A 27,650-nucleotide genomic window follows, 5' to 3' on the forward strand; every position below is an offset into this window, starting at 1 on the left:
TAACTATAATAACTGCAAAACTGTTAAAAATAACTGTAATAAATCTTTAATTAAACCTGCAATACTGGGAGCATCTGCAGGATCCACATTGCTAGGGAGATATTCGCAGCACCTTTTCCAGAATGTCACCAACTAAAGGCCCAGAAGCAATGGGCAACACAGATCATTACAGGTAGGGTTTCCCAGCATGGGTCCAAGAGGTAGAAGTGTGTATACAGGGGGTTTCGGTAACAAGAGCAAGGAGTGGCTCTCAGCCAGCTCTCCAACCCCACCCCCTCCACTTACTGATGCCAGAGCCCTCAATAGGTGCTGAGTGTCTTTGAAGAGAGGGACATTACCGACCCCTACCCAACACACCGCAAAACCCCGTCTTGCACACCCCCCAGTACCACCTTCCCCCAGTACCACCTTCTCCGGTTTTTACTTATGCTCTGTCCATAGTGACAGGGCCATGCTGCTGGGTTAATAGTAGTGACAGCAAGCAAATAAAGACTTGTGTTTTCGTTCCAGAGAGTCCTACACACAGTCAGCTGTGAGGAATTTATTGAAGATGAATAATTTTTTATTTAGCTAAGTGGTTGATTTTAATTGCCCTAATTGGTGGCATGATGGGAATGCTGACCACAGGCCTTCCCAATGTGAATGTGGGAAGGCAGCAAGTCAATGATGCGCTATTCTGCCTGATTCTATGCTCTCCCTACCTTCAAACATGCTACCGCTGGGGTCGGAAAATTCCACTTTGTAGTAATAGATAACACAGTGTGGAGCTGGCAGGCCAGGCAACATCAGAGGAGCAGGAAAGCTGATGTTTCAGGTTGGGGCCCTTCTTTGACCCACTTCTGACGAAGGGTCCTGAACCAAAGCGTCAGCTTTCCTGTTCCTCTGATGCTGCCTGGCCTGCTGTGTTCTTCCAGATCCACACTGTGTCATCTCTGACTCCAGCATCAGCAGTTCTTACTATCTCCACTTTGTAGTAGCCTTTTCAGCAGTTTTTTTTTGGTAGACAATTCCCCATTCTAACCATTCTTTTGTGGTATAGAAAATCCTCCTGAATTCACAGTTGCATTTGTTGATGGCTACTTCATTTTGTACAGTGAGCTTCCTCCCACCAGTAGCAGTTTGGACATTTGTTGTCACACTCTCCCAACTCAATTCTTTTGTGAATATTGTTACCAGCGGAGATCAGGAAACTGTGAAGATTCACTTCTCACTGTTGCTGTGCCAGAGATTTCTAATCAACAATTACATTGTGTTTTCTATGGAGAAGTCTGACACGAAGGCACAAGCAATACATTGCAGTTGCCAGAATTGAAATAATAACAGAAAATGCCAGAAATACTCAGGAGGTCAGTCTGGAGGCGTAAACCAAATTAGCATGAAATGTCATTTCCTCAGACTGGAAAAAAAAAGTTAGAAGTGTTGATTTGTTGAGAAAGTAAATTATAAGAGCCATCATGGTCCCACTCTCACATTATAAGGGGAGATGACTTGTGACTGTGTAACCTGAGTATCACCATACCTTAGGCAAGTGATGAGGTTGAGAAGATGTAAACTTAATGGCAACATCAGCTGTTGTGGGAACTGAGCCTGTGTTATTAGCATCACTCAGTCTTGTAAAACAGTTGTTCAGCCAACTGAGCTAAGGAAGTAGAGAAAGGAAGTTGAGAAAAGGCGGGTGTGAAGAGGATATGCAGGAAGGATTCAATGACAACGCGATATTTTGCAGTGCAGCAGGAGGCGATGATGAAATAAAAATGTATAAACAGAAGCATCACCAAATGCTGTCATCCTTTAAAAAAAGCTCAGAAGTTATGTTCTGAAATTTACAGAATCACAGAATTGAATGGCGTGGGAAGATATTCGGTCCATTCTGGCTCTTCAAACCAGAATTATTACTGTGTGCCAATCTCTTGCTTTTCCTCCAGACCCATGCAAACTATTTCTATCCAAATGACCATCCAATGCCGAATCAAATTTCACAATTGAACCTGCCTCCATCACATTTCCAGGAAAGCATTCCATACTCTAAATGACTCACTTTTGCTTCTTTTGCACATCACCTTATATTTATGCCTTTTGCTCTTGTTCCTTTTACAAGTAGGAACAGCCTCTCCCTATCTGTGCTATCCCGCCCACTTATGATTTTGAAAAGCTCTGTCAAATCTACCCCTGCCTCATTCTTTTCACGTAAGTGACATTTCTGATTCATGGAACCATTGTAAACTGCTGTCTCTTTCCATCCAATGAGGTCACGTCTTTCCAATAATATGGTGCCTACAGTTGTACACAATACTCTAACTGACATCTGACAAGTGTCTCATACAAGTTCATCTTGGACTGACAAGTGGTAAGTGGCATTCGCACCACACAAATGCCAGGCTAGTACCATTACCAATAAGAGGCAACCCAACCACCACCCCTTGATATTCAATGGCGTTACCATCACTGAATTCCCCTCCATGAACATCCTGGGGGTTACCATTTACCAGCAGCTCAACTGCACTCACCACATTAACTGAGTGGCTACAAAAGCAGGCCCGTAGCTGGGAACACTGCAGCGAATAACTCACCTCCTGACTCCTCAAAGCCTGACCACCATCCACAAGGCACAAGTCAGGAGTGTGATGGAATACTCCCCACTTGCCTGGATGAGTGCAGCCCCAACAATACTGAAGTAGCTCGACACCATCCAGGACAAGGCAGCCCGCTTCATTGGCACTATATCCACAAGCATCCACTCCGTCCACCACTGACACTCAGTAGCAGCAGTGTGTACTATCTACAAGATGCACTGCAGAAATACACCAAAGATCCTCAGACAGCATCTTCCAAACCGATGACCACTTCAATCTAGAAGGACAAGGGCATCAAGCACAAGGGAACACCACGACCTCCAGGTTCCCCTCCAACTCACTCACCATCCTGACTTGGAAATACACCACTGTTCCTTCACTGATGCTGGGTCAAAGTCCTGGAATTCCCTCCCTGATAGCATTGTGGGTCAACCTACAGCGGGTGGACTGCAGCGATTCAAACAGAGACAGAGAAGTGAAGGAACTTGGAAATTGCAAGTAACATAGAACATAGAACATAGAACAGTACAGCACAGAACAGGCCCTTCAGCCCACAATGTTGTGCCGACCATTGATCCTCATGTATGCACCCTCAAATTTCTGTGACCATATACATGTCCAGCAGTCTCTTAAATGACCCCAATGACCTTGCTTCCACAACTGCTGCTGGCAACGCATTCCATGCTCTCACAACTCTCTGCGTAAAGAACCTGCCTCTGACATCCCCTCGATACTTTCCACCAACCAGCTTAAAACTATGACCCCTCGTGCTAGCCATTTCTGCCCTGGGAAATAGTCTCTGGCTATCAACTCTATCTATGCCTCTCATTATCTTGTATACCTCAATTAGGTCCCCTCTCCTCCTCCTTTTCTCCAATGAAAAGAGACCAAGCTCAGTCAACCTCTCTTCATAAGATAAGCCCTCCAGTCCAGGCAGCATCTGGTAAACCTCCTCTGAACCCTCTCCAAAGCATCCACATCTTTCCTATAATAGGGCGTTAATGAAATTTTCCAATTAAGAGTGTCAGCACACATAATGTCATCAATGCATCAGAAAAAGCCATGAGGAGGGTAATCTGAGTGGCATTCAAATAAATGCTTCGCAATGTCAGGCAAAAATAGTCACACTTAGAACTCAACACAATTTCCATAACTACATTCCTTATTTGAAGGAATTGAATAGTGTCAAAGGAGATGTTGGTAAATGTGCAAATATGCCCTGACAGCCAGATTCAGGAATGATTATTTTGATTTACTAATAGCTAATATTCACTGTGGGCATTTTAGACCGACTTGCACAGCAGAATTTGTGTAAATTAAAGGATACATAAATCTTCTATAATAATAAAATGTGAGGCTGGATGAGCACAGCAGGCCCAGCAGCATCTCAGGAGCACAAAAGCTGATGTTTCGGGCCTAGACCCTTCATCAGAGAGGGGGATGGGGTGAGGGTTCTGGAATAAATAGGGAGAGAGGGGGAGGCGGACCGAAGATGGAGAGAAAAGAAGATAGGTGGAGAGGAGAGTATAGGTGGGGAGTTAGGGAGGGGATAGGTCAGTCCAGGGAAGACGGACAGGTCAAGGAGGTGGGATGAGGTTAGTAGGTAGGAGATGGAGGTGCGGCTTGGGGTGGGAGGAAGGGATGGGTGAGGGGAAGAACAGGTTAGGGAGGCAGAGTCAGGTTGGACTGGTTTTGGGATGCAGTGGGTGGATCCCAAAACCAGTCCAACCTGTCTCTGCCTCCCTAACCTGTTCTTCCTCTCACACATCCCTTCCTCCCACCCCTAGCCGCACCTCCATCTCCCACCTACCAACCTCATCCCGCCTCCTTGACCAGTCCATCTTCCCCGGACTGACCTATCCCCTCCCCACCGCCCCACCTATACTCTCCTCTCCACCTATCTTCTCCTCTATCCATCTTCAGTCCGCCTCCCCCTCTCTCCCTATTTATTCCAGAACCCTCACCCCATCTCCCTCTCTGATGAAGGGTCTAGGCCCGAAACGTCAGCTTTTGTGCTCCTGAGATGCTGCTTGGCCGGCTGTGTTCATCCAGCCTCACATTTTATTATCTTGGATTCTCCAGCATCTGCAGTTCCCATTATCACTCATAAATCTTCTCTACTGTTTATGAATTGGTCTTGCTTTACATACTGATCAAGGTTTTTATTAAAAAAATACTTAAAAATGCTGCTCATAAAAGTTTCGAGTTTTGTTGAGGAAGAAGACTCCCTTTTTGTAGGCTACCACTCCCTCTTCTGGCTATTTTGAGTCAAGCCTTCAGATTGCAATTATTATCTTACACTGCCACCTTCTGGTCATGATAAGTACAGCAAATAGAAAAGATAAATTGTAGCAGAATTCAACTTGCTTTGGGTTTAACCCTTTGAAGTAAAGCCAGTGCAGTATTGATAAGCGTATCTTCAGGCTGCGTGGGCGAGAAGACCACAAGTAGTTTTTATGCATCCTGAACAGTTGCCTAAAGACATCAGGATGCTTGAACATATTAATTGGGGCTTAATACTTGTTTAAGGATTCCTCAGACAAACTTATTAGTGAGTTGAAAAAGTTGGGCCAGCAATAAAGGGGAATTTAAAGATAAGTATATTTTCTTCAAACGTTCCTGTTCAGTAAGGTGGAGTAAGAATGTTCCACTAATTCTGCACCCAAAATGAGGTGTCCTGAGGCTTACTTCCAGGCTACATATTTAAACCAGCTTCAACGCGTGAGCTGCGTCTGGAGTTACAATAATTTCAGTAACTCACTGATGAAATGATTTTAGGCCCAAAGCCGATTCAGATAAATTTACCTGCATTTCGAAGCTTGAAAATATGTGGAATTTCTATGCCAGCATTTTTCACCGGTTGGCGGTACAGAGAAAAAGGAAGTTAGTGAAGGAATGTCTGTTTCTTGTCAACTAATAAAATTTTCCCAAAGATCCTTAAATGAGGAAAATAACTCCCACCCAAGACAATTAAAAGGCTAGAATTAATGTAGCCTATCTCAATTCACTACAATAAAGCTTTTGCAACTCATTGTATAAATGAAGTCTCTCTGTTTCCAAAATTATATTTTAATCACCAAATTTAGTGCCTAAAACAGTTGACACGAATATCACAATTTTTGCAAAATAATTTTCCTTTTCCCCATGCAGCATGTTTGACTCTGTACAATTTTAGTAGTCTTAATATTTACAAAATACGTTTCATTCCAGGTATGCAGCATAAGCTAAAACATTTCCAATCAGAAATTGCAGAAAATGCAATAGATTTACAATTTCCTTCCACACACCGTTTTCCAATTTGAGTTGACTCAGTACAATTCCAACACTTGAGTCAAAATATACAATTTTATATGATACACAGCTTGAAAAGTACTACAGTTTCTAGTTTTTCCATTGCTGAAAGGTTTGAGGTGGTGAATCTTCCCCAGTATACCTCTGATGCAGCTGCCCCAAGCTTTAGTAAAAGCATCAGGACATGCAATGTGTCAGTCCGCAGCATTCGTTCGAGGATAGTTCCTGGCACTAGAATATCAGCAGCTTTCGAGCAGGTAAAAGCAAGTTTTCCAAATGTGATGGTTCTTTGGCCACAGCTGATGTTTGACTTGATGTGCAACCCTCTGAACAGCTTGTTGAGCACACAATCCTGCATCACGGAGTTACTTGGCATGAAGTGCAATTAAAAGTCACTGCATCTCTCTCGATTTTCTCTGCAAAGGGGCATTCCAGAAGGAGGCTCCCTGCTACAGCCACTTTCAGGGAAAGATATAGACTGGTTGAGATACAAGGCTGATGAAGTCATCCATGTACACACAGACATAATCTGTAAATGAAGATCATGTTGTAGCTATTTAATGTCAAGGGTCATTGATGGATGCTTGGACTGTGGTGTCCATTTTTGGTGTCCATTTTTCATAATGGATTAACCCATTCTAATGCTGAAAGAAGATTGTGTTCTATCAAAAATAGATCTCACAATGTTTGATTGATACAGCAAAAGGAAGCGTCAGGATGCATATTGATGATTTCTCATGGAACAGTCTTGCAGAATTTGAGAAATACATTTTCTAACATTAGATCGGAACATAAAATGGAGGTTTGTGGTTTAGATATTACACAAGGTATGTTTTAAATCATTTTAAATCAATAATCTTATTCAAAGTGTGTTAATCCCATCCTGGTTATAAAACTTCATTGGTCAGGTTGTATGCTCAGACTAGACCAAATGCGTGGCTTTGTACACATTTGACAAAACACTCTAAATTGGGGAGTGCTTTAAAGGCAAATGAAGCATGAAGGACACAAAATGCTTACAAAAATTGTAAGGACAGAAACTTGTGTTGTCCTTCATTTTCTGGATTTCTGCAAATCAAGAAGGCTCATGACAAAATTGCAGCTTTTGCTGTTTTTTTCATGGCTGATCAGGAAGATATGCTGATCATTTAATAAGTTGTACATATGGAACTCATGGTGTATCTCTTCTTTAACCCAAATTGCTGAATGTTTTAGGAAATATGAATGGTACGTGCCATTCATTGGCCTTTGTTTGTTCATATGTGCAAGTCTGTGCTACCTTTCAGGGCGCTGGGTAATATAATCAAACAATGCATGAATAGCAATGATGTTTATAGTGATTTCGATGTTCCACCTTAATATCTTTGATATTGAAGGAAAGATGAGTCTTGCTGAATGTTGTCATAAATGTTGCAACCTTGTTTTTGAGAAATTAATTATTTTTAATTAATATACATAGATGTATCCTTTCCCCTCAAAATATAGATTCTTGTGAAACTTCTGTAGAACAATCCCTGATTGTTACATTGATTAAACTGACTCGATCAGCTAAATGGCAGCAAAGTAAGACGCTCCAGTCGGAGCTCCTCTGCTCGCCCGTCCCTTTCCCTTTTCTTTCTTTTGCTTTTCTCCTCTTCATAGCTTTTCATTTCTTCACCATTCACCACCCTACCCACCCAATGCACCTGTCCTTCTGCCCCAACTGGAGACTGGAGTTGAGGAATGGAGTGAGCGCAGACCAAGTACCACATCAGAGCAAGCACAGTTCTAGTCCCATGACAGAGTGAGCACGGGCCTAGTCCAACATTAGAGCAAGCACAGGCCGAGTCCCACACCAGAACGAGCACAGGCCGATTCCCACATAAGAGTGAGCACAGGCCTAGTCCCATGGCACAGCGAGCACAGACCGATTCCCACATCAGAGCAAGCACAGGCCTAGTCCCATGGCAGAGCGAGCAAAGGCCTAGTGCCACAGCAGAGCGAGCAGAGGCCAGTCCCACATCAGATTGAGCACAGGCCTAGTCCCGTGGCAGGGCTAGCACAGGCCCAGTCCCACATCAGAGTTAGCACAGGCCTCGTCCCATGGCAGAGCGAGCAAAAGCCTAGCCCGACAGCAGAGTGAGCACAAGCCCAGTCCCACATCAGATTGAGCACAGGCCTAGTCTCCAGCAGAGCGCAGAGCGCAGAGCGAGCACAGGGCTAGTCACACATCAGAGAGAGCACAGGCCGAGGCCCACAGCAGAACAAACAGAGGCCTAGTTTCACAGCAGAGCAAGCACAGGCCTAATCCCATAGCAGAGCGAACACATGCCTAGTCTCACATCAGAATGAGCACAAGTCTAGTCCCATTGGCAGAGCGAGCACAGGCCGAGTCCTGCGGCAGAGCAAGCACAGGCTAAATACCCTGGCAGAGCGGAGCGAATAGCCCAATTCCCGTGGCAAACAATCTCTGGGGCTGGTGGGCATGGTCTGGAACTTAAGTATTTGTTTTCCGTTATTATTATTCTGGATTTTTTCAATTGTTCCCATGCTAATCTATATTTTTTGTACTCTGTGAGAACGCACTTTTTTTACTGTGTAACTACACTTAAAAGTATCTTTACCTAGGCCCTCAGTAGCTAAGATGATGCCGGACGGTGACATTACAAACTTTTCACTGCACTCATTCGAATGCATGTGATAATAAAGTCTTTTCTATTCTATTCAATGATTGTGGAGGGCAAACTCTATGCGGATAGAATTTACAGTTCTGCTCATCATTAATCCAGCCACTAGCAAAATGTTTTGAGCAAAAATCCTGTCTCACAAAGTCTTTATTGTCATCCATGTTGTCAGTCTTTAATTCTGATTAGTTTTGTTTGCGGAAAAAAGAATATTTTGTTTTAGTGACACTTAAAGCCAGTAGCCAAATGCACTGCTCCTGAAAATTATTAAATTTGAATCCTGTCAAAATACATAGGTATTTGCAATTGTTATTAGCACAAAGATTCAACTTTTGACCTCTGATTAGAACTACCACATGCAGTCTGTGGTTTGAAAGGTATTTATTTTATTCTTTGCTGCGTTGTACTGACCAAATATTTGCATGTCATGAACTATGCTTCTGTGCAATGATCAAAATGACTCAATGCATATAATAATGGTATTAATTAGTTTTCTTGGTGCCAGGTAGGATGCCCATCATCTATTCCCTTGGTAAAATGCAATTTCAATGTTTTAATAGGTTAATCAGTTTTGGAGAAATTGCACAAGAAGATGTTGATATCAGCCGAATGCTTTAATGAACAATGTCATGACTTTTTGGCAGGATATGCTGTAGCAAATTTATACAGCAGCAGATCTTTCAGCAATGTTGATGTAAATTTTCTGAACGCAGCTTTAATATTATTATCTTAATTTGAATTAAAGATGAGGTAAAATGATACATTTGTTCACTTGATGAATTCTGTTTGTGCTTATGATATCAAGCTGCTGCCCTTTCAGATATGATAATGTCTTATAGAAATGTCAAGTAATTTAGTTTTAAATATCTTTTGAGAGTCATACTCTCATTTTGAATGAATGCAAAATAGTTTCTGTTTCTCAATGATGCAAACTGTAATTTGACTGTAAAATTGCCCACATGTGACACTATATAATTGCTATGCAATAGAAATGAAAGCAAAACAAAATTTAACATGGTAACATCTAGCCTTTATTCTTAATTTCTATTGTCAACTCTGTTAATTTCAAAATATAACCATCACGTATTCCCAGAGCCCTGCCTTTCATAGCCGAAGAGTGGTGTGGATTCTGTAGTATAAATTTATGTAACATCCTCTGGGTCAAAATCAGAAATGAACTTTCCCGAAATGCTGCTAAAACTGTCAATTCAAATATTAAATATTGACAGACATCAATAGACTTTCGCTAGCTAATGTCAGAGTAATGGAACAGAGGTGGGAAAATGGCATTGAGATACAAACCAACCATGATATAACAGAATAACAGAGCACATGCAATGGCCTATGGTAATTCCTCAATTCACATTGATGTTGCATTCCTGAGAAGTGTGACTTTATGTAAAACAACATTAAGCAAATCAGACTTTCACATTCCAACCAATGTAAAAGTATAAATTGATTCTGCAGGAAAATTCCCATCAGAAAAATAGTTGAAACATTATGCCCCATCAGTGAAATACTGCACTATAATTCCAAAATTAAATCTTAAATTTCTGCACTTGGGTCACTGACATAAGTTTCAAGATAAGATAAATTCAAAAATTTAAAAAAAAATTCTGCTGTCCTCCCACCTATCTCTCCTGACAGCTGGTCAACCCACATTTTCTTCTCTCTTGCTCCTCTGCCATCTCATTCGTAATCTCTCGCACTTTCCACCTGCTGCCCTGACCTTTCCATTTGCCAACCTCCTCGCTTGCTGGCTCTCCCAGTTGCTGACCCTCACACTCAAAGCTTGTCTCACCAACCCTGTCATTTGCTGACCCTCCTCTTCACCATTTCTCAATGGTGGACACTTTATTCTCTGATCATTATTTTCTGCACCCCTCCCTTTAGCTGCTTCCCTCCAAATTTTCCGCTCGCTACTTGTTTCCCCAGAAAATGCCTGAGCAAGGGCTTAGGAGAGGTGCAGTGAGGGGGAGGGAGCGAGTGAAGGACTAACAGTAGTTGTGAATGATGGGTCAGGGAGGGAAGCAGTTGAAAGGAGAAGTGACATGTGAGGGGGGTGGCAAACAGATGGGTTGGCGAGTCGGAAAGTCATCAAGAAAAATGGCAACTCAGAGGGTTGGTGAAAAGGAGAAAGGATATTAATGGAAGGGATTCAGCAACCATGTTTCAAGAAAGGTTAAATGGGGGGATCTCTCCTAATTGTAGGAGCCTCTCCATTGGCAACTCATTCCATACACACACCACCTTCTGCATGAGAAAGTTACCCCTCAGGTTCTTCTGAAATCTGTCTCCATCACCTTACAGCATACCCTCTGGCTCTGAACTCCCCTACCCTGGGGAAAAAAAAGATGTTGGTCCTTCATTCTAACCACGCCCGTCATGATTTTTTAAACCTATGTAAGGTCACTCATCGGCCTCCAACGCTCCTGTGAAAATGTCCCCAGCCTATGTAGCTTCTCCCTATAACTCAAATTCTGATTATATCACCAGAGAATGTTGAATATAGGAAATTCTGAAAAGGCAGGAACACAAACACCCAACGACAAGTTAAAAACACAAAATGCCAGGGAAACCCAGCAGGCCTGGCAGCATCTGTGGAAGAAAAAGAAAGTTAATGTTTCGACTTCAGTGTGAGTCTTCTTGAGTTCTGAAAAAGTAATTTGGAGTCAAAGTCAGGAAAAAGAAGAAGACATACATTGGATTTAACCTATCACACTCAAGTGATTATAGTCTAGATGACGATAAAAAGTGTTGGAGCACACTTAAGGGGGAAATCAGAAGAGCAAAAAGAGGGCAGGGAGGCAGATCTAGTAGATAAGGGTAAATATTATCCCATGAGGTTCTACAGCTATATTAAGAGTAAAAGGGAGAGATTAGGTCTCCTTAAAGGTCATATGGAGTAAGCTGCCACAGAAAGTGGTTGAGGCAGGTACAATAGCAACATTTAAAAAACACCTGGATAGGTACATGGCTAGGAAGGGTTGAGAGGGATATGGACCTAATGGAGGCAATTGGAAGTAGATGAGTGGGCACAATGATCAGCATGGACCAGTTTTGGCTGAAGGGTCTGTTTCCATGCTGTGTTAGTCTATGATGCAAATGCTCCAACCTGGCAACATCCTTGTAAATCTTTTCTAAATCCTCTCAAGTTTCACAATACCTTCCCTAAAGCAGAGAGATGAGGCGGAGTACATTCTGTGTCTCCCACACACAGACACACACACGCAAGCACGCAATGTCACACTCACACACACACACACTCTGACTCTCCCCAACATACACACACACACTTTCCATCACATATACTCTCACTCTCCCTCACATACACACACATAGTCTCCATTTCACACACACATGCATACAGACACGCACACACACACGTGAACATGTGGGGTGAATTTGTATTTGCAGGTACATTCAGTTTTTTACAAAAAGCACACAATGTGTGCAATGTTGGTCAATGTGGCATTTTATAAATTCCTACTTCAGAAATAAAACCAGCCTGACTCCAAACCAAAACACAGATTCTAAACAAGGCCTAACACCTAACATGCATTGTCTGACCTAAAAACTTAAAATGTTACTTCTCCTTTAAACTGATCAAAACTTTAGTTTTCTCAGGACCATGACTTCAAAGGAATTCAGGGATTTACAGATACATATTAATCAATTATAACCTTGTAACTGATTAAAGAGTTAACAGGATCTCAGGTTTGTTTAGTACATCTTCATCAGTGGTGATCTTTTGATCTTTTACATATAAATTCTGTGTTTGATACTACCTCTCACTAACACCTGAAGAAGGATAAAACCTCTGAAAGCTTGTGTTTTCAAACAAACCTGTTGGATTGTAACCTGGTGTTGTGTGGTTTCAGACCTATTGAACACAAAGTTCCAAAAATGGCCTAACCAATGTCCTGTCCAGCTACAACATGACCTCCTAACTTCTATACTTAATGCACTGACCATTAAAAGCAAGCATACCAAATGCCTTCTTCACTACCCTGTCTACCTGTAACTCTACTTTTGAGGAACTATGAGCCTAGATCCAAGGTCTCTTTGTTTGGCAACACTCCCTAGTTAACTCATGATGATGGTTAAATTCTGATGCATTGATCAAACTGAATGGAGATAAAAGTAAATTGATGTGATTTTCAATTATTATCAGGCAGTCAATAAGACAAAGTATGAATTGGCAGTGAGCATTCTGATGCATTATAGATATTCAGATAATTAACGTTTACTGTGAATTCATTTCAGCTTCTAAGCTCGAATTCCTTATTTCTTTCCAAAGGTTGGACCTACATCACAACCAAAAGCAAATGCCCAGCAAACACCCACCATGGAGCATTTTTCCTCCTCATCCCAGGCTAGTCCTTCGGCAGTACAGCGGAGAGTGAAAAGTGGAGCTGCTAACTGTGATCGTCTCAGCCAGACAAAGTCAATGGTTCTCACTGACTCCAGCCCACTCAAACTACCGGTGAGTAGGCAGTACCACATTTTGACCTGCTGTGAAAATATAGGGAAATAGTTACTGTTAAGTGGTTTCAGATTTTCATTTTAGTGAGGGTGGATGAACTATATTTCAATTTTTTTTTATTCTGAATTTTAACCGAATAAATGGCATTCTCAAAAATAAAGATAAAATTAATGGCAGCCATCTTGAATGCAGTTTCTATAGAATAAGGAATTCACTTATTAACTGCAGCTTGGAAACATCACTTTGAGCTTTGAGCAATGAGCAATTTAGTTCTACATTCTTCATGAAACGGGACATTTAAGCAACTCTTGGATAGGCACATGGACGATAGTAAAATGAAGGTTATGCAGGTTAGTTTGATCTTGGGGTAGGATAATAGGTCGGCACAAAACCATGGACTGAAGGGCCTGTACTGTGCTGTACTGTTCTGTGTTCTACGTTCTAGACATAATTGGAAATTTTAGGTTATTTGTGAAAATTTTAACCACAGAAAATGAGTAGGCCTGGTTCAGTGAATGGACAAAAGATTTTAAAATCAGAATCCGGACCCAATCCAGAATTTGCACCTACCTATTCACAGTTTTAACTGGAGCACAGAGATATAGGGGTCACACAAGTGATAAAGCCAAACTAAGGAAGTGAATTGGGACTATAGCCATGACAATAGGGTTGTCAATCATATTGCTATTTAGTTTTTTGAATTAACCTTGTAGATGTTTAAAATTCTACAACATGGGAGGCAGTCCCAATGTTTAGAGTTCCCTGTTATTTATTCCCTCTGCCTCTGACAGCAAATGTACAAGGTGATGGTGAGACCACATCTGGAGTACTGTGAACAATTTTGGTTCCCATTTCTGAGGAAAGACATCACTCCATTGGAGGCAGTTCAGAAAATGTTCACTAGGATGATGCTTGGTATAGAGGGAATTGTCTTATGAGAAACGGCTAAACATGTTGCAACTATGCTCACTAGTCTTTCGAAGAATGAGACATGATTTCATTGAAAGATCAAGGAATCTGAATGAACTTGACAGGGTAAATGTTGAGAGGATGTTTCCCCTCATGGAACCATGTAGGACCGAAGGTGTAGTTTCAGAATAAAGGTGTGCCAATTTAAGACTGAAAGAGAAACTTCTTCTCACAGTGTTCTGAGTCTTTGGAACTCCTTGCAGCAGGCAGTTGTGGGGACAAATTCCTTGTATATGTTTAAGACTGAGATAGATTTTTGATTAGTAGGGTAATCAAGGATTATGGGGAAATGTCAGGAAATTGAATGCCAGAAGTGTTAGTATTGAATAGCAGAGCAGAATTCCAAATGGCCCGCTCCCATTTCTATTTCTTGTAGTCTTATTACAGCCTGATGTGCCAAATAAGTGTTAATCCAGACCAAAGATACAAAACGTGCTGTGGAGCCTAAAATTGCCAAAACAAACAGGTTGCTACAGCCAATATTTAATCACATTTATTGCAGAGGAAACATTTTAAAATACACAAAATTGGAGTTTTATAGGAATGGTCAATTTAGGAATCACTTAAGAACGGTTTGAATTCTGAAGATTAATTTTCTAACGTGGCTTGGGATTTGTTCCCAAGAAGGTTTTATGTTTGAAACATTATTTTGTGCATTTTCCAGAATCTTAGAGTCTGGCATAACTGCGTATTTCAAGTCAAAAATGGTTATTTATGGAATTGCCACAAATAAATATATTAATGGGTCTGCTTTTGTGTCAGACATTCATTAGACTTGAACTTTGCACTGGAGCTTCCTGTTACCTAACTGTTGAAAATGCTTAGTGACCTTCAGAGAGAATCTGGCACTTCTGGACAGCGCCAGAAAGTATGTCTTCTGAAGCAGTGCGATTGAAGAAATATTAATAAACAGCACTAAGTCTGAATTGGAAGCATTCATTAAAGTCAATGTCAATAGTTAAAGAGTGGGAAAGGGAAACTCAATAAAGGGAGTGTGAAATTAAAGCAAAAAACTGAAAAAAGACAAAATGAAATAACACATAATGACAAGATATTTGTTATGATTTTATCCTAAGTCAGGAATATGGCGTTCTTCACTCACCTCATTGTGTACAACTTCAAAAACATTCAAGAAGCTTGACACCATCAAGATAAAGCACCTCACTTGATTGACACCCCATTCACACCTTAAACATTCACTCTATTGACCATTAATGCACTGTGGCAGCATTATGTACCACCGACAAGGTAATGTTGCAGCAATTCACCAAGGCTTCTTCAACAACACGTTCCATTTCTCTGAAGAAGGGTCCCAACCCGAAACAGCAGCTTTCCTATTCCTCTGATGCTGCCTGGTTGCTGTATTCCTCCAGCTCCACACCGTGTTATCTTGGACTCCAGCATCTGCAGTTCTTGCCGTCCCATATTTTTGGTATACGTGTCACTGAAATGAGCACAAAACAACTGGCTCCAAACCCACATCTCTGTTACCCAGAAGGATTAAGGCAACATATGTACAAAACTCTATCATATGCATTTTCCCCTCCTAGCCACACCCAATCCTGATGTGAAACTATAGTACCACTCCTGGTCGCTGACTCAAGATCTCAGAATTCTTCTGCAACAGGAGTGTAAGTGACAGACCAGTGTGTGATTTTAATGTACTATCCTTATAATGATGGAAGAGCCAGTTCAGTTCTAGCCAATGGTGCCAAAACTCCTGTGAACAAAAAAAAACCTTCTCGCTAAAATCCTTCATCTCTAGAACTTATTTGATTAATCTCCTCTGCACCCTCTCAAGTACCCTCACATCCTTTCTGAAGGATTCTAAGCAAGATAATTCGATGAAATACCATAACCATGGCCTAGCCAGAACTTTATTGCAAGTTGCTGGAAGCTGTTCAATATACACTTTAATAACAGTGGACACTTTAGCCTCACTGTTATTTTGAGCACATTATCTGATCCTTGATAAAGGAATATCACTAAGTTTGCATGAAAAATGACAGTAATTGACATGGCATTGGTAGTACATTACAGGGTACAGCTCCTTTATTAAAAATAAACACCAGATTTCATGTGTTCATCTATGAAGGAACACATTTGCAATAAGAAGCAACAATAATCTCAACCAGACATGCATTTAACATTCACAAGGTAAACTGGCTCACAGTCAAATCTGACATGGACCTAAGGCAGGCAAAGCAGAGGTTTATTAGCTGGAAACAGTCTGCTGATTAAATCATTTTCAATGGGATACTTTTAAGCTGTAATACTATCGAGAAGATACTTCAGAACTGAACTCTGACAGCTCATCACAACAAAATGTCACCTTTTTTTTAGTATTTAATATGTTCCATATATGAAAGTTTAAAATAGAGAAATGGAGAAGGCTTTTTGATTGGCCTGGCAGACTGTCTATAAACTCAGATTTACAAATTGTTATATTCTTGTCAATAATACAATTTATATTTCTCTGTTACATATGTATGTTAAAATTAATGAATGATGAAAAGAAAGGGGATCACATTGAGCACATAAATTGGAAAATCACTTTCAAAATTATGAAACAGAGGTGTCTCCTGTACTTGAGCAGAAACAGAGGCTGGGTTTGTTAACCCTATACTATGCCTAACATCTTAATCAGAACTGTATGCCACATTTATTTTCTCTGTTTTTGCCTTTGCCCACATGCTTATAATTAAAATTCTAATTTCTAACAGAAAGGTCCTTTCAAATTAATGATTGGGCCTGCTTTGTATTGGTGAAACCCACTGCCTATGCTGCATCTATCCATGGCCTTTCAGTGAAACATTGGCCAAACAAAAAAGGCTTTGTATCACAATCAAAAATTTCCTGATCAACTCCATAACTAATAACATATGACTTGAAAGCACAAAATTGATATAAACATATTGCAAACTTAAATTTTGCTTGTTAATATTTCACATTACATTGACTTTATTCGTATGTTTTGCCATTATTTGCTGAAGATAGCTTAGTCAGAATTAGAATTAGCTTTAATTGTCACGTATGCTCACTCAAATGAATACACTGAAAAGTTTACAAGGTGCCACTTACGCCATTATTTTAGGGTACAAATTTTCCCAGGCACAGAATCTGAGTACAAAGGAGAAAAACAAAGAAAGCAAGCCAAGAAGTTAAACATTACAGTTCTTCAGTCAGGGAATTAAATGTGCTGACAAGCCTCATAGTTGGCACACATTGGCATTTACATGGGAATTAGAGACACTTCCTTTATTACATCTTCTCCTCATGCAAAGTGGGGAGGATGAGGTGAGAGTGGAAGTTCATCAGGTGGCTTGATGCTAGGATGACATATAGCTGAACCACAGTGACTGCTGGTGTCTGATTGGCTACCTGCTTCCCAAGAAGTAATCACTAGTTGACCAGTAAGAAGACTGATAGGCACCCAATCCTGTGAGGTATACTGCTCACTATGTTGGAAGGAAGCAGGGTACCCCATGCACTTTTGTGCCTACCAGCACACGTAGAAGAAAAAGCAGCAAATTTTACCCAACTTTGTTTCTCATCCAGTCTTTATTGATTGTTTATCAGTATCCATTGTCACACTTAACCCTCTTTGTAACATATCTGAACTTGTAGGCAATTGACAATAGACAATAGGTGCAGGAGTAGGCCATTCAGCCCTTTTAGCTGGCTTAGCAGATCCTCCTGTCTATTCATTGTAAAGGACATTATGTCAGAGCAAACTCAGCAGTGGTAATTGAAATACCTTAGATGAACCCAAAGCCCCGCAAGGACTCTGACAATTAACTTCCTGAAATACATACATGTTTGTAAAGCACTGATACTGCCCAATGATGCAAGCACTCATTCACCCACTCATTGTTCCCACCAACACCATTAGCACCAACTATGCTCCGCCCTGCCAACTGCCCCTGTAAACATACCCCGAAATTCAGGCCCAACCCACATTTATCCCCCATCTTGGGGTGGCATGGTGGCTCAGTGGTTAGCACTGCAGCCTCACAGCACCAGGGACCCGGGTTCAATTCCAGCCTTGGGTGACTGTCTGTGTGGAGTTTGCACATTCTCCCTGTGTCTGCGTGGGTTTCCTCCGGGAGCTCCGGTTTCCTCCCACAGTCCAAAGATGTGCAAACTAGGTGGATTTGCCATGCTAAATTGCCTGTAGTGTTCAGGGCTATGTGGGTTATTTGGGGATGGGTTTGGGTGGGATGCTTCAAGGGGTGGTGTGGACTTGTTGGGCCGAAGGGCCTGTTTCCACACTGCAGGGAATATAATCTCCTCCATTCTTCTGCACCCACTCAGTCCTTTGCTGAATTCCTATGGATCCCTATTTGAATCTGACATAATCCCAACCCTAATCCACAGATCATTCATTGCTGATTAATCCTTGTCAGTCCCTAACATCAATAGTTCATTTGCCTACTCCTCTCCCTCATAAGGTACAACTAAACAGGAACAGTTACTGTTATTACACAAAACTTCACAAAGTGAACTGCTGAACACCACCTTTTAATGACCATTAACCAGGTGCCATCAGATTCTTGTGTATCGCTCAGCTTGTATTGTAGGTAGGACTTTACTGAAAATTATTTCACACTATTGAGCATTCATTTCATGCAAGTGTATTACGAGCATGAAGCTGCTACAAACCGTCATAATGCGCAACACACCACAAACACATCACTAATTTTATCGCTATATCTCAAACCACTGAGAAAATCAAAATTTCACATCCTCCCTCATTAAGTCACCTAGCACATTGTGTTTCCTGTCCTTGGGAACTTATTAAAATTTCTCCCAGCTTCTCTCTGCATCACATATAATAGTTATAGCATTTGTAAAATAAGGTAAATTGTAATTGTAAATTGTAAAACTTATTATTGCATTTCCTATTTCTACAAATCTGTCGCCATTGTAATTATTCTGAGGCAGTTTGTGCCTTTCTATGTGTTAGCCCATGTAAAGAATCCCACAGTTAGGTTCTCATTGATTCAGATGTTTTGAAGTATATTTCGAATAATAAATATTTACAAGGCTTTAATACCACAAATTTGCACACATAGTCTGGATTCTGTTTTAACAATGTCATGATGCATTGTGCACCGTATATTAACACAGTGATACAGAGAGAATGACTAAAAATAAGATTGGTAACTTCAGAGTAGAATGCCACATGTTGTTATGTAACTCTCTTAAATGCACACATCTGCCTGGTCTGGAGTGATTGTCATAAGGTGGCAATGTGTTTAGCACTGCTGTCTCACAGCACCAGGGACCTGAGTTCAGTTCCGCACTTGGCTGACTGTGTGTGGAGTTTGCACATTCTCCCTGTGACTGGATGGGCTTCCTCTGGGTGCTACGGTTTCCTCCCAAGGTCCAAAGATGTGCAGGTTAGGTGGATTGGCCAAGCTAAATTGCCCATCATGATCAGGGATGTGTAGATTAGGGTGTTGGGTCTGGGTGGGATGCTTTAAGGGTCAGTGTGGACTTGTTGGGCCAAAGCGCCTGTTTGCACACTGCAGGGATTTTATTTTCTTCTCTTCAAAGAATGGAAAACATTTGTCATACAAATATGTGCAAGGATCCGTAGAGATATATTGTCTCTATACTTTCAGATCACACCTTGGTAAATATATAACATGACTATATCTAGCTCTTATACAGTCATCATGACTTAGTGGGGTAGCTTCACTCCACAGTGTGTCACTTGTCATTGCAGACACATATGAATTATTTGTTGTAGACAGATGTTGTTGTTTAACATCAAAGTCATCATCCTATGTGATGGGTGATTGATGATATGCTGTGCAGATATGTCATCTTTATCTTTTTGAGATATGTCTATTGCTTATTGCAGCATTACCTGACATAAGCTGGAAAAAAAAACAAGTTAGCTCATTTTCACAAAGCCATTGGTTCATGCAAAAATTCCAAATTCTTTTTTATGCTTTAGAGATAGTAGGAACTGCAGATGCTGGAGAATCTGAGATAACAAGGTGCAGAGCTGGATGAACACAGGATGAATCTCCTCTGATGCTGCTTGGCCTGCAGTGTTCATCCAGCTCTACACCTTGTTATCTCTTTTTATGCTTTGTTCTGATTCATGTTGGGATAACTGTTTGCACTCTAGTTGGTCAAGCTCTTGCACCATTTGTCCCTTCTTTCCAACAAATGACATTCACAATTCCTTGGGTAGTGAGTGTGTGAGAGGAAACAACTGAATTAATTTGCTTTGCTGCTGAGAGCTGCTGGTGAGTGTAAAGTTTTGCCAGTAGCACATAGATTTAATAGAGTTACTCAAAAGTCTTGGCAAGTCACTTTTCATTCAGTTTTCACAGATTTTGTATTACAAACAATGCATACTGTGAGAAAATTTAACTGAGGATAGCGATAAGAAAAGTTAATATTGAGCACTAGATTTCTTCCATGTCTTGAAAGAGTGCTAGTAGTAGACTGCTGATGGATTAATTTGAAGAGGTACACCAAACATACTGAATTTGGCAGTTAATGTGTCAACAACTGTTGTACTTGTGCTACTTTTGATTTGTCACACAAGAGAGGATTTAGTTTAATAGTCAGTCATCAGGATGTGATTGTGACCGTGAACATGACAAATATCAGTTACAGTCTTGCATCATAGCTCAGAAGGAATCCTGTGCAGAAAGAGAAGTTCAGTCAACAGTTCAAGATCCTAAAACTGGCTTGATTCACATGACGTGAATCAATAATTGATAGTCTCGGTAATGCCAGACCAATATAACATTTAACCCATCAATCTCTTGGCTAGTCTCAAAACCATTTAACATGCTTGTAGGCATCTGGCATCTCTTTATGTAAAACTTGCAGAAGTATAATGTATTTACCTTTGAATATTGTATTATTTGATTGTCTGTTCATCCCCGAATAACCCAAATGAATTCATTAGTTTGGGGACCTTTTGGATTCATTTCATACCATCTTCCGATGATGTACTTTTTGAGCTGTTGGAGTCAGCCATCATCAGATGTAGCTTCCTGAATGTTTTGTGCATGGTTGTGATCAAATATATGTGATTCATGTTACAGTTTGGAACCTAGCTTTACAGCTGACTGATTTACTACTTTGTGGTTTATAGGAATATGTAGATCTGTGTATAGAAGTAGTTGATAATAGAAAGTCCACTTGGTTCAACAATATAGAGGGTTTTGGGTGTCCATTCCAATGATCCCTATTAGCATTAAGACAGATAATGCTGTGTTTGTCAGACCAGTTGTAAGCAGTTGGCATAGCTTATGTGGAATACATCATGCTGTCCAGTTTCCTGAGTGCACCTTGTGTAAGATGCATAAAGGGATTATATTTCCAATTGCATGAAGATCAGTCTTGGCATACCGTGCATGTTGTCCATTCCTTTTGGGTCATATCAACTGGAATTGACAACTTTAGCTGAACTAAAGGCTCAGCTTTTCTGATCCCATCTATATGGGTCATCAACGTTACCATTTGTCCCGACTGTCTGAGCCCTCTAAGTTGTAAGATTGCAGTAATCTCCTTTGCTTGGTTGACAGGTGTACAGACCTCAGTTGGACTCTGAAAACTTCTTTGGCATTGTCTCTTGGTTAGTTTTTCTTCTCATACACTGTTTTTGCACTGTCTCCTACTTTGGATTTTTCTGGGCAACGGTATTTTTGCTCAGTTTAGCCCAATCTCCCCTTGTAGAACATAGTTTGCACTTGCCACAAAATCCTAGACACTGCCTTGATGTGTGAGTCAAGCCATAAGTTATACGAAATTTGGATATAACACTGAAGCTGTTGATGGCTGCAATAGTTTTTCAGAATTACACTTTGCAGATGTTAATGACCTGCTGTAATTGCTTAGAACTTGTATCATTCTTTTAGGAAAACATCAAAGACATATTTTTAGGATTTGGCCAGAAGTGCTTTTCTGAAGGACTTGATGAATGTAAAGGCAATGATCAGTTCCACACTTAACAACACTTCTCACTATATCTCAGTAGATGTGACAACAATGAATCAAATCAAATCAAATTATAAGCCTTTCAGAGAAGTTAGCTTTGATGGAATCACACTCTGTAGTTTTCTGTTGACATCTGCCTGTAAATTGGTTGACCTTTGCTCCTAGCTACTGTCTTCTGAAGATATTTTTGGCCTCCCACCTGGAGGTTGGCCTTAATCAGATGAGGCAGATTTAAAAGCCTGCATCTGTCCCTAAAATCCCTTAGTCCCCTACCTCTCATGAAATCAGCAGATCTTCTGAGCACATTAAACATGACCCCGAAACTGTCCCCTCAATCACCTCACTACACCTATTCCCCTAATCCTACCCACTAGCCATTTCGCTCTATTCCTTCAGTCCCCCAACCTCTCAACTCCCTCACGCTCACCTCCTCAGTCTCCGTGCCCATTATCTACTTTTTACCAGAATTTAGAAGCACTATATTAACAAAAGTCAAAGAGCCATCCAACACAGAACAGACCTTTCAGTCCAATTTATTGGCACTGACCAGAGACCCCAATTGTACTGAGTCCTATTTGCCAGTATTTGGTGCATATCCTGCTAAACCCTTCTTATTCATGTACCCATTCCGGTGCCTTTTAAATATTGTAATTTTACCCACCTCCACCACTTTCTCTGGCAACTCATTCCATACGTGCACCACCTTTCCCTCTCAAGTTAACCTGATGCCCTTTAAGTTTAGACTTCTGGATTCTAGGAATAAAAGATTTTAGTTATTTACCCTATCCATGCCCTTCATGATTTTATAAACCTCTATAAGGTCACCACTCAATCTCTGAAGCTATAGGGAAAAAAGAGCAGCTTATTCAACTTTTCCTTATAGCTCAAACCCTCCAACTCTGGCAACATTCTTGTAAATCCTTTCTCAGGTTTAACAACAGAATTGTATGGAGAATTCTAAAAGTGGTCTCACAAATGTCCTTTACAGCCAAGTGAAAAGCCATGAAGATCCCCAAATAAACAGACTGTTAATACCACCTGTATGACTAAAATTGAGCACTGAAAAGTTAAGCAGTTGGATCGCAAGCAAGAGCCTATAAACCTTAATAAAAACCAAAACAACTGAGGATGCAGTAAATCAGGAACAAAAACAGAAGCTGCTGGAAAGGCTCAGCAGGTTTGGTAACATCTGTGAAGAAAAAATCGGAGTTAATGTTTTGGGTCCGGTGACCTTCCTCAGAGCCTGTAAAACTTGTTGATTGAACAAATCAACTTCATAACAGTTAGATCAACAAATGTCTGGGCAGAATGTTTAAACAAATGAGAAAAGTTTAAAAATTTACACATAGTTATAATATTTGGTTACCCCTTTAATTGTATGAAATATCATATTTAGGGTCACAGATAGAAATAAATGTAGAATACATATCTATTCATTAGATGAAATTTAAAAAATGTAATCTGAAGACTTTTCCATATTTATGATATTCCTCTTTTGCTTGACAGTGCTAGTTGGTAAAAGTAATAATGTGGCAAATGCTTTTTTAGGGGATAGTTACTCTCTGTCATAACCTTTGCACTTTGGAAAAAAGAATACAGGCATGGACTATTTTCTAAATGATGAGAAAATTCGTAAAGCAGAAGTACAAAGGGATCTGGGAATGTTAGTCCAGGATTCTCTCAAGGTTAACTTGCAGGTAGAGTCCGTGATTGAGAAAGTGAATGTAGTGTTGTAATTTATCTCAAGAGGGTTGGAATATAAAAGCAGCGATGTACTTCTGAGGCTTTATAAAGTTCTAGTTAGGCCTCATTTAGAATACTGTGTCCAATTTTGGGCCCCACACCTCAGGAAGGACATGCTAGCCCTGGAGCGTGTCCAGCGGAGATTCACACGGATGATCCCTGGAATGGTAGGTTTAACGTATGATGAACAGCCAAGGATCCTGGGATTGTACTCATTAGAGTTTAGAAGATTGTGGGAAGATCTAATAGAAACTTACAAGATAATGTATGGTTTAGAAGGGGTGGACGCTAGGAAGTTGTTTCCGTTAGGCGGGGAGATTAGGACCCGTGGGCACAGCATTAAAATTAGAGGGGGTAAATTTAAAACTGAAATGAGACGACATTTCTTCAGCCAGAGAGTGGTGGGCTAGTGGAATTCATTGCCACGGAGTGCAGTGGAGGCCAGGGCGTTGGATGCCTTCAAGGCAGAGATCGACAAATTCTTGATCTCAGAAGGAATCAAGGGCTACAGGGAGAGTGCAGGGAAGTGGAGTTGAAATGCCCATCAGCCATGATTTAAATGGCGGAGTGGACTTGATGGGATGAATGGCCTTACTTCCACTCCTATGTCTTCTGGTCTTATAACTCATGCCACAGATACAATTCATGATACAGCATTTAATGATGGATGGTTAAGGTGACTAAAATATTTCACATAATGTTTAAACTCTTCCCACTTCCAATCCATGCTTCACAACTCCATACAGCTATGTAAAATCCAAAAGCTGCTAAAGCTCAAATACCTCCGTGAAAATTAAAAATAATCTCACCTCGGGTGGGATCACAGTGAGCCTATTCCAGCCATTGCCCTTGGGAAAATAGCTGAGTGAGTGAAAGGAGATGGCTTGCTCAAGGGCCATTCTTTTGGGCCCTGTATCCATTTGTTTCCAACTGTGACCATGACAATCTGGCCCACTACCTCAATTAGATCATTCCAGCATAAACAGTGAAAGTTTGCAGCACAGTCACATAGTTGTAGTTCTGAACATAGCTCTGCTCTAATACATTTCTACCAGTTATAATTTAAAATTCAGAGCCCCAGATGCAGTGCAGTATGATATAAAGTGTTCAATTAACATATTTCAGTCTCACAGTTATAATGAAGGTCAGTATCTTGACAAAGAGATTTGAGGGCCACCATATAGACACCTAAGCACTTGTACTCTTTATAGAAAATATTTTGCATGGAAGAAACTCCCATTTTATAAAGACAAAGGACTTAAACATATTTTGATCAACTTTGTGAAAATTAAATGTCTTACTAACTCTGTGTGAGACTTCTGTCAACCCTCCCAGATTACTGCAATTAAATATAAAAGCATATAAAAGCTGTCCTAATTAAGTATCAGGAGCAAACTAAAGTAGCATTTGAGAACAAATGTAAAAAATATTTTATTGTTTGGTATAAGACCTGGAAATTATTGCCTGCCTATAAACAAAAAAAAAGTTAAATTTAAAAATATGCCTGAAACCCAGAAGTTTCATCTAAGCATCATGTGTAAAATCTTACACAAAATGTTGACTTTAAAGTGATAACCATGGGCACAATGACACTACTGCCTAGGGACAGTCACTTGTTGAATGGACGCTGTCAATATAATACAATGACAAGGTGAAAATATCTCAAAGCTCTTTGCTGTTCTTTAGTCAGAAACCAGCAACATTTTGAGTTCCATTTGGTAGTGCCTAAATTCTGCTTAAATATTAATGACTTCAAAGTACCAAGCTTGACATTAATTAGTTTGCATCATTTGCAAAAGTAGTACTGTTTACATCCAAACAAGTTAGTATTATAAGTGGTTCATAACTTTGCATAATATTGCAGCAAAAAATTGGTTACACATCTACAATCACTTTAATATAAAGTCAGTAGCATAAAGTGCAGATGACTGTGAAAAATTTTAGTCAATACCTCCATCAATAGGATATATGGTAGTGAGTTTAAAATAATTAAGAATAACATTATTTGATCTCCATCAATTATAACTCTATAATACTGAGGGGTGGCTTTTGTTGGAACTCTTCTGGGATGTTTTCAGAAGACCCTAGTTCGAGTCCCACCTGCTCCAGAAGTGTGTCATAACTTGTATGAATTTGTCGATTAGAAATGTCAATAATGCATAGTTTTGTAGTGAAGTTTAAGTCTGCCTGCAATATGTTTATTAACTGTGTTATTTCAGATGTATTTTGCATTTTGTATGTTGATTAGAAAAGTATATTTTTTAGAAGTGCTTTATTTGTGACAGTCTCAAATGTGTTAACGTTGAATGAGCAGTTTAAGTAATAGTTTTGAGGGACCTAGTTTCAAATATCACCATGGCAAATGGTGGAAGTTGAATTTACTATGCAACCAGGAGGCTAATGGTGACCATTAAACTGTTGCTGATTGTCAGGAAAATTCCATTTGGTTCATTAATGTCCTTTAAGGGAGCAAGCTTCCATCCCTGGCTGGTCTGCCCTAAATGAGACTCCAGATCCATAGCAATGTGGTTGACTCTGAACTACTCTCTGGGCCATTAGGGACAGGCAATAAATGCTGGCCTGGCCTGGCTAACGGCCCCCATGTCCTGTGAATGAACTTCTTTGAAAATTACTATTAGTAATCGTTAGAAACACATGAAAATTTAGGATATGACTGGCTTAAAATCCACCCTTAGATTCAAAAGATTTGTAGGAGCTTGTTTAACTGATGTTAACAATCCCTTGCTCGTGTTGTGCAATAATGTAGTGATATCATACCTTTGCTCACATAATTTTTGCTGAGCAGCGACGGCAAATGTGGAGATTTAAATAGAATAAATGCAAAATCTTTAGAATTTTGAGTAGGAATAACTTTTCAGTCATGGAATATAACATCTTTGGTTGAGAAGCATCATTAGTTAGGTAGCACGTAACATATTGAGTAACAGTGGGAGATGTGATTAGGCCATGGTTAGGAAGAAATGCTGCACCCTATGTCATAGATTCTAATCCAAAGTAAATTGGAATTTGAATTGTAAGAAAAAGTTTACTGTTGGAATTTTGTGTAGATTTGTTTCCTTGATGTGTTGCTGTAGTATTAAAGATAAACACTGTCACATAGAACATACTTGATGCAGGGCAGAATTCTAACTAGTTCTGATGGCAAAACAGGAAATGATGCCATTTCAGCTCTTGCACTTTTTGCTGGTCATTTGGCACTTGCAATTAAAGTTTAAACAGACATCAACATTCACAGGAGACATTTGTGACCATGTACAAGCAAACAAAACAGGAGAAAAAGAGTCGGCCAATTGCCTCTTGGAGCTTGCTGCATCTTTCAATAAGATCAAAACTTATCTAATTGTAACCTCAAATCAACATTCTTTTTTCCCTTGGTAATCAAGAATCAAGAACAAGATGGGGGAAGCTTTTCAAAAAGTCTACCTATTTGCACAAGGTTCTTTTGTGGCCCACCATCAGCTATGAGTGGGCAAAGAAAGAGGCCTTTGGATGAACTTCAAGGCTCTAGATTACAGCCACAACTTTTGCAGTCAACTCTATTCTCCTTAACATAAGGCTTGTTAAGGACATAAAGGTAGCAGGTGTTTTTCAAATTTAAAGTTCACTTGTAAGTATTTAAAATTACATTGATTTAATATTATCCAAATAGCATTATCATTATTCTCTTAGAATAGGATAGTCAAAGAGTTAGATACATTGGCACACCTCATGGCTGGCAGGCTTTGATTGTTAGACTGGAGTTGGGGGATATTTCTTTAAGACAGAAGAAGCAATGGGGTGTTTTTGTTTCAACTCTTTATGGAATGTTAAGTTTAGTGGCTGATATTCTATTTGTCAATCTGCAGGGCAGAGCTGAATTTGCAGCCTCCAATGTCATTTCTTTTCTGTGCATTTTAAAAGACATACTCTCAGCAGTAGATGCATATGTAAACA

The 27,650-nt window shown here is 40.2% G+C and overlaps 1 protein-coding gene across 2 annotated transcripts in view; it reads left to right on the forward strand.

The window, feature by feature from the left end:
* The window catches only part of LOC125453778 (rho GTPase-activating protein 15-like), a 729,405-nt gene that overhangs the window by 69,294 nt on the left and 632,461 nt on the right, over positions 1 to 27,650 (forward strand). For both annotated transcript variants that reach the window (XM_048533693.2, XM_059647442.1), the window contains exon 3: positions 12,828 to 13,013. In XM_048533693.2, coding sequence (XP_048389650.1) covers positions 12,828 to 13,013 — 186 coding nt within the window. The remainder of the gene's footprint in view (positions 1 to 12,827; positions 13,014 to 27,650) is intronic.

The sequence above is a fragment of the Stegostoma tigrinum genome, chromosome 7 (assembly GCF_030684315.1).
Source record: "Stegostoma tigrinum isolate sSteTig4 chromosome 7, sSteTig4.hap1, whole genome shotgun sequence".
Taxonomy (NCBI): Eukaryota; Metazoa; Chordata; class Chondrichthyes; order Orectolobiformes; family Stegostomatidae; genus Stegostoma; species Stegostoma tigrinum.